The 8,372-nt window shown below is 39.1% G+C and overlaps 2 protein-coding genes across 2 annotated transcripts; one reads left to right on the plus strand and one right to left on the minus strand.

Moving 5' to 3' along the window:
* On the plus strand, positions 1,215–3,207 carry LOC109708495 (40S ribosomal protein S4-1-like). The gene is made up of 5 exons (XM_020230267.1): positions 1,215–1,284; positions 1,567–1,644; positions 1,970–2,150; positions 2,256–2,353; positions 2,526–3,207. The coding sequence occupies exons 1-5, from the start codon at positions 1,282–1,284 to the stop codon at positions 2,961–2,963; spliced, it is 798 nt and encodes a 265-aa protein (XP_020085856.1). The 5' UTR covers positions 1,215–1,281; the 3' UTR covers positions 2,964–3,207.
* LOC109708706 (pollen-specific leucine-rich repeat extensin-like protein 1) lies at positions 7,146–8,290 on the minus strand (the record flags this gene model as incomplete). The annotated part of the gene is made up of 1 exon (XM_020230522.1): positions 7,146–8,290. A coding segment is annotated over one exon (936 nt), but the record flags the coding sequence as incomplete, so codon positions are not given.

The following is an 8,372-nucleotide window of genomic DNA, read 5'->3' on the forward strand; positions in this document are numbered from 1 at the left end:
CATCTACAAGTGAATTTTTTATTTTTGCACAATATATGTGACTTCCTCCCATGATCAATAACAAATACAAGTAGAGATGGTAGGTGCACCAAAAGAGACTTTTGAATTTTGATTATTAAGAGCTTATTGCATTAGAAACTTCTTTATGCATCTCCAATGCAAACTCAATAATTAGGTACAAAATAGATTGTTTATTATTATTGCTACTTAATTAATTACCATGCTTTTCTTTCTTCTTTAGTTTTTTTTTTTTTTTTTTTTTTCCGAGTAAGCTTGTAAGCTATTGATTAGCAACTAAAATATCATTCAACTGCACTAGATAGTGGCGGTAGTCATTATTTTAGAATTTTGTAACGTCGCACAACTACAACTCCTCTGGAGAACTTGTAAATTCATTAAATAATTATTCTTAATTTATCGAAATTTATACATCATGTAGCGTACATAATTTTAGCTCCAATTTTTATGATATGTTTTTAATCTAACCACCCAATTATTACAAAATGCTTTTGATTTGCACCAAGTGTCTTCAATGCTACAAACTAGTGCATTCCATCGAGATTGAATTTAATAGAATAAGATGCATGAGCCGAGACTTTAGAGAGAGAAAATATGACACCTTTTACAAAGTGCTCTTTAACAGTTTTTTTTAGTGAGATACTTCTAGTAAATTAAACAAGCCAGGTGGCACGCACACAAGGATTGATATGTTTGGATTAGGAGCAAACACTGTTTAGTGTAATTAGATAGCTAATTTCGATTGATTCGGCGTGAATTTATCAGTGAGAAACTAAAAAGAAAGTCAAATAAACTGAATTAACCAAATTTATGCAGATCCATCCAAATTAATTTGTATCCCTCATTTAATATTTAATATATATATATTCCTTCCCATTATTTAATCATGTATTTTAAAAAAGTAAAAAAAAAACCAAACCAAGCACCTCCTCAAAAAAAAAAAAAAGGAAAAAGAAAAAACCTCTTAATTATGAGGTTATGGATTGGGCCCGATATAAACAGGGCCCAAGTGTTTTAAACGCTTATCGGGCCCATCAACGGCCCCAGAATCAACGAGAAGCCATCTACGTTGTATCCTTCATCCACCGTTCATCTTTAATCCGACGGCCAATATTTAATAAGCTAATTTTTTAAAAAAAAATATTCTTCATAAACCCTGCCGCTTTAGAAGGGTTTAAAGGTCCCATTTTGCTGAACCGGAGCTTCGCGGGAGCTCTCGGGGCTCTTCGGAAGGGATCGAAAAAGCCCCAATTTTGGTGCAAAATGGTTCGATTCTACCCCTTTTTCTTTGTTAAATCGAGTTCTTAGTTCAATTATGATGATCTCTCCTTGCATATTTCGATTTGGTTCCGTTTTTGCGGTTTAATTCGTTACATTATTTCTTGGGTGTATTTGTTAATGCAATAAGATGATAATTTGATGAAGCATTTCATTCTTATTCAGGCCTTTTTGTTGTTTGATCCACATAGTTTATGGTGCTCCTTATTGCTGAATCAAAAGATGTTTCTTTTTTGATGAGTAATATAGTGTTTGTTTGATACTATATAGGCAAGGGGATTGAAGAAGCATCTGAAACGGCTTAATGCCCCGAAGCATTGGATGCTCGACAAGCTCGGCGGAGCTTTCGTAAGTAGAGAAAATTGCATTATCTATTTGCAGAGGCGCTCTTTGGTTCCACGTAAAACTGTTGAAAATAATTTTCACTGTAAAATTTTTATTCCCATGTTGTTGCATGCTTCGTTTATAGTTTTCAAATTGCAGTTTCCGCAGCAAAAAAATCAGAATACGAAACTAGGTAAAACTATTTTCCGACCGTAAAGTGTTTTACAAAGAATCAGACACTTAGAACGCTTCTTTTCAGCCTCACAACTATGTTTGAGCCCCTTTTATGCGCGACCATGTTTTCGAAGGTCGCCCTTTTCATATCTTCTTTGAATTGTTCGTTTATTAGGCCCCGAAGCCGACTCAAGGTCCTCACAAAGCGCGGGAGTGCCTTCCTCTGGTTCTTATTTTACGGAACAAGCTGAAATATGCGCTGAGTTACAATGAAGTGACCTCAATTTTGATGCAGCGCCATGTAATGATCGATGGAAAGGTCCGGACGGACAAGACCTATCCTGCTGGTTTTATGGGTCTGTTCGTCAATCTATCTGTCTGTCTGTTTGTCTATTCTTTTTGTTTTAATCAATCATGATTTGTTGTACACATATTATTCTGCGATGTTATGTGAATTGCAGATGTTGTAACAATACCAAAAACGAGCGAAAACTTTAGACTACTCTATGATACGAAGGGTCGCTTCCGTCTCCGCTCTATCAGCGACGAAGAAGCTAAGGTCTGTTTGTGAATTTTGTTGTTTGCGGTAGCGGTGAATACGATTGCTCTTTTCCTCTCTTTTTTTCTCTGTTTGGTTCGTACAGCATCTTTAGTGCTTGTTAGAGAATAGAAAGAGATGTTAAAAGTTTACGATTCGAATACTGATAGTGTGACCTTTTCTTATATTTCAGTTCAAGCTCTGTAAGGTCCGGTCCGTGCAGTTTGGGAAGAGAGGCATCCCCCACCTCAACACTTACGACGGCCGCACGATACGCTATCCCGACCCCCTCATCAAAGCCAATGACACCATCAAACTCGACCTCGAGACGTACAAGATCACCGACTTCATCAAGTTTGAGGTGGGCAACGTCGTCATGGTGACCGGTGGAAGGAACAGGGGCCGGGTCGGTGTGATCAAGAACAGGGAGAAGCATCCAGGGACCTTCGAGACGATCCACATCCAAGATGCAACAGGCCAGGAGTTCGCGACGCGTCTGGGGAACGTGTTCATCATCGGTAAGGGGACGAAGCCATGGGTAGCCCTTCCTAAGGATAAGGGCATTAAGCTTAGCATCATCGAAGAGGCTAGGAGACGCCGCGCAGCATCTAGTGGATCTGCCACTGCTTAATAGTGTCTGTGTTTGTCTGTGTAGTAGTATGTTATGAATCTAGTGACTAAATAATGGGGCAGTGAATATCTTTTAGCTTTGATGAAGTTTTAAGATATTCTCATGTAGAAGCTTACCACTCATATATTTCTAGATGATCAGATATGCTTTGTAATATATGATAGTTTGTGTTAGTTGCTGTGGGTAGTGTGTGTAATTATGTTAGAAGCTCTTTGATTTGAGCACATGGAGGAATCAACTTCGCGAGAGCATTTTAGAGTATTATCTTTTAGAAGTTCTTAAAATATTTGTGTTTTATTGTTTATTTATCTAAATGTTGCTGTTTGACCTGCCTGAGTTTGAGGAACTTGGTGTTACATATTCCTCGTTGCAGGGATTTTGCTTATGGCACAACTCTTGTTCATTGGCAATTCATATGCATATATTGTAGCTGATGAGCGGTGGGATTATCTTTGTGTAAGTGTAAAATATTTTTTTGCAGCTTTTATGCACGTCGTTTTTGTGCATGCATGTTGTAGCTGATGGGTGATGGGATTGTTGGCGCGCAGAACTGCTAGGATTTCGTGCTTTGATTCGGAGGTGAAGGTAATAAATTGGAATGTTTATAAATTTTTTAAGATCTAGTTTCACAGTATATATATATTTATAAATTGGAATGTTTAGTTTCGAGTGTTGTAGAGCTGCAGAAACGACATCTCTCTTATCTAATAATAGATCTCGCACGGCCCGGCCTAGTTCATTGGAAATTGTAGGCCCAATGCAATCCACATTTTGGCATAGGCTTAGTATGCATGGAAAAAATACGATAGAATTTTTTTTTTTTTTGAGAAAAAGGTAACTTGTTACCTGCTCTATTCATTAAAATTATGAAAATTATGAACTAGACTATAGGATGAGATAATAGACCTCAGTCTAGATGGAAAAAAAAAAAAGGTTTAACAAAATACGAAGTAGCTACTTTGTCGAGGTGAATTCTTCCCACAAATTTTTCAAGTACCAGATCTTCTTGATCACTAGAAAAGGATCCGCATTAATTTTTCTAAAAATTGTATTGTTTCTAGCCTTCCAAATAACCTACCAGCATGCTATCAGCTCGGTTAATCTAGAATGAGTAGGTTGCTTTTTAAATCTTGAAATCCACTTATCCCAAACATGGGTACACTTCGTCATCCAGATTTATCTATTGGATGCCTCCAAGGCTGTTGTTACTAGGAATTTACTAAATACACATTGCACGAATAGATGGTTCACGGTTTCCTCTTCCAACTTGCGCAGTACACAAGAAATAGTTCCCGTCCATCCTCTTTTAAGTAGGTTGTCCGCTGTAAAATGCCTCTTCTTAAGGACGAGCCAGGTAAAGATTTTAACTTTCAAAAATATTTCAAGACTCCAAATTTTACTAGCACGTGCGTCTCTTGTAACCCCATTACTAAGGGCGGCATATATCGATTTAACGGTGAAACTTTCATTGGAACTCCACCGCCAAACCACTTCATCCGATCTCTGTTCTACCTTGAACCTTGAAGTTCTATCCTTGAGGGCTAAGATGTTAGGGTTACTACCATTTACTCCATCTCCATTCATTGCTCGCCGTACACTCACATATCCTTAGATTTTTCTGCACAACCCTTTCATACACGTTAGGAAAATGGAATCACAGAGCAACTTTCCTACACCATCTGTCCAAACAAAAATCGATTACTTAAAACATGCTTCCACCAATACACGTTATGACTTAAAACATGCTTCCACCAATATAAGAATGGTCTAAAAGATAGCGTTATTTTTCTTATTTTTAATAAATAATAATATGTAGCGCAAAAGGCTAATTAAGATGTAATTTTTACGATAGGATCCTATCAAAAAGCCCCAAAAAAAAAAAAAAAAGTACCTATATCTACACGCCAAACTTAATCCTACCGAAAACCAAACCTCTACTGTTTTTCCGAGTCCCTACTAAGCAGCAGCAGGTGAAACAAAACAATCACGCCACATACGCCACATGAATTTCGCTTGGTAATAAAGATTCGTAAGTACACATATATCTAATTACGTCCTCTCAAATGGCCCATTAAATGTCTCTCCAAATTGGACTCTTCTCCTTTAAAAATGCCTTTCCCTTTCCGTGCCTACTCGATTCCACTTCACCCCCCCCCAACTTTTTTCGCAAAAAGCCATCATAAATGCACACATTTTTCATTTGACAAATCACTCGCCAGGGACAAATAATCCAACGTCGAGCCTCGTCACCAGTTCAATCCTCGTCGCTCTTGACACATTTGGAGAAAATTTATAGCGACTAGGATGGGTGACCCTGCATGTTTAATCAAACAAGTTGTGTAGAATAAATGTTCAACGTGTTATACTTCAATGCGAAGTCTTGGTAGTGTATTTGGTGGTCACGACTTTAATTTTCAGCTGATTTTTCCTTTTGTCGTTTTGATCAGATGGTATCGGTTCTGAAATAAATACAATAATAAACGCACATTAAAAAAAAACATATATTTTTTTTAAAAAAATAAAGTTTATTAGGAAACTCTCGCGCTCCGACATTAATTCAATCAAAATCAAAATAAATTCGGAGGAGTTTCAACTTTTGAAGCTTCTGCTATGACAAAAAGCTGCGCGAGAGATTTCAATCAAAATACTATCGATGTGTGTTTGAATAATTTATTCGAATAATATTTCTGTTAGAAGATATAATTAGCCGCCACCAGAAATTCAAACATGTGCCTGTCGTATTAGACCAACTTCCATTGTGCCTAATTATTTTATCCATCCTAACCCTATTTAGCAATAGAAGTCTTAATTTTCCCACTAAGGGAGTTAGGTCTTAATCCTAGTATCAATCACATCTCTAACAAGACGGCATCCACAGCATGAACTGTGTCCATTTCATCTCTATTTTTAATCCGCAACAAGTAAAATAAACTCAAAATCCTAAAATGAATGAAAGGTGGATATTCGACGGTCCATAGCTGATGTGGTGCACCAACTGCAGGCCCCAATTTCTCAGCAGGCTGGTCAATATTCTCTTCTTAACCAGAATCCTCAAAGAAAAGCCACAGCCCCCTTGTCAGGTAACATAATCTTCAAAAGAAGTGAAAAAGTCTTCTAATAGCACCACATCCTTCTTTGTCTTAATAATTTACAATAGACAAAATTCTCTAGGAATTGTTGACTAAGCACTCTGGTTGGAAACTCAACCATAGGGTTTGCCCCTTCTATGATCCCTTGTGTGAAAAGTTGGGGAATATGCACATCACACATGATTCCACATGAATAAGTCCAAATTCACTTCCTTAAACAAACAACAACTGAAAGAAAACAACCAGCATGAAAAATGCCATCCTTAAAAGTACCACTAAACAATCACAATGGAAAGAGATAATATATATATTACACAAGAAAATATAATAAGATGAGAAATATTATATTATAAAAGAAGGCATCAATTACTCTTTATCTTGAGTGATGCTAGTATGGCTTTTGAGAAGCATCCCTTGAAATATAATTAATAAATCAATTTTTAGACTAATTCAACAATATTTTGAATACATTTTGATGTACATATTATGAAATAGCAATTGGTGGTATTAGTTTTTTTTTTTTTTTTTTTTCAAAAGAAGGATGTTCTATTACTCATTACTTGCTTTAATAGAACAAGATAGTTGATAATTTTGGCTAGAGCTTGACTGGATTTCATTGTAGATTAAGAAGAATTAACTAAGATCCCTATGCCGTGCCCAGCCAACATGGTATAACTTAATCTCATTACTTGTATTACACGGGTGGAAGCTTTGGAAAAATCTATTGTGGAGTCCAATCACTGATAGTGATAGGTAAGAAAAATCTAAATACAAGAATATACCCACATTCTTTTAATCATTAATAAGAAGTTTTTCAGGTTATCTCACACAGAGTCTACGTACTTGGAGACTTTTAATTGATACAATTTAAGAGGGCAAATGAGACAGTTATTCAGTATTCACCACAAAATTTGTCAAGGAGATAAGATTAAAAAGCAAGCTCAGTAAATTTTGTCAAATCAAACATGTCCATCAAAGAGCTAATCCAAAATTAAATTTCAGGATATGTTTCCCAATCACCTACAGTAGGTGCATCTTCCCCCTCCCCCTCCATCTGTGTACTCAGATTAAAAACAGCCACAAAAATAGGATGCACAATAACAGATTAACAAACAGTATATTAGAAAATATCAAAAGGAATTGCGCCTTGATTCTATACTCCCTCAGGATTCCAAACTTTCACATATGAAAGTATGTATATATATATATATATATATATAGTAGAACATATGTCTAAGATATAACATATACTTGTACATGCAAAAACATCATCAAACTGTGACCTTTGAATGCTTGCAAAACTTACATAACATTGCAGGAATTGGCATTCTCATCGTTGAAAACTGCATACTCGTACTGGTCCCTGGGCGGCGACGACAGCCTCGACCCCGGCGGGCCGTAGTACAAGTCCTCCAGCGGCAGCTGCTGCGGCTGCGGCGCAGCGTAGTACGGCGCGAACGTGTAGCCCTGCGGCATCATGTGCGGCACCGGAGCGGCAGCATAGTCCTGCAGCATCATGTGCGGCACCGGAGCCGCCGCATAGCCCTGCGGCATCATGTGCGGCACCGGAGCGGCCGCATAGCCCTGCGACATCATGTGCGGCATCGGAGCGGGCGCGTAGTATGCGTGGCTAGTGCTCGGCTGCGCTGTATTGTAGCTCACAATGGCCGCCGGCGGCGGCAGGTACATTTGGTGCATGCGCACATCTGGTGGTGGCGCGGCGGAGTCGGCTTCGCGTTTGTTGTCGGCGGGCTTAGAATTTTGGCCCTTCTTTTCCTTCTTGTTTGCTCCGGTGCTGCTACCGGCTTCTTCGCCGGAGGTGGGGATCTTGGCCGGCGGGGCTTCGGAGGAGCTCTGTGTTTTACTCTCGTCGGGTTTTGGGTCGTCTACTTTGGCGCTCTTCTTGGGCTCGTCACTGGGTTTCTGCGGCTCCTTCGCGGGTTTAGTGTCGATTTCTTTGGGTGTTTCGGAGGGGGTCTTCTGGGATTTGTCGGAGGTTTCTTTTGGTGGATGGGGCTCTTTCTTCTGGGTCGTGTTAGGGTTAGGGTTAGGGTTAGGGTTCTGGGGGGCTGTGGTAGGGGGGGGCTTCTGGATCTTCGGCTCCGGCCAGAGGTCGGCCTGCTTCCCGGACTTGAGCAGCTTCTTAATTAGATAGTCGGCGTCGACGTTGCCGGTGACGGTTACCTTATTATGTGGCGCGTCCACCTCGCACGTTGAGACGCCTAGAAACGGATTCGTTCGTTATTTATTTATTATCCAGAAAGAAAGAAAGAAAAAATTAAGTTTTTTGTTTGAGGGGTGGGGGGGGGGGGGGGGGGGA

This window comes from Ananas comosus, linkage group 4, assembly GCF_001540865.1.
Source record: "Ananas comosus cultivar F153 linkage group 4, ASM154086v1, whole genome shotgun sequence".
Taxonomy (NCBI): domain Eukaryota; kingdom Viridiplantae; phylum Streptophyta; class Magnoliopsida; order Poales; family Bromeliaceae; genus Ananas; species Ananas comosus.

What these genes read in the sequence shown, in the direction of transcription:
- LOC109708495 (XM_020230267.1), top strand. An exon ending in ACAAGCTCGGCGGAGCTTTC is followed by an intron (nt 1,645 to 1,969) that starts GTAAGTAGAGAA and finishes TTCGTTTATTAG; the next exon opens with GCCCCGAAGCCGACTCAAGG. An exon ending in CTATCCTGCTGGTTTTATGG is followed by an intron (nt 2,151 to 2,255) that starts GTCTGTTCGTCA and finishes TGTGAATTGCAG; the next exon opens with ATGTTGTAACAATACCAAAA.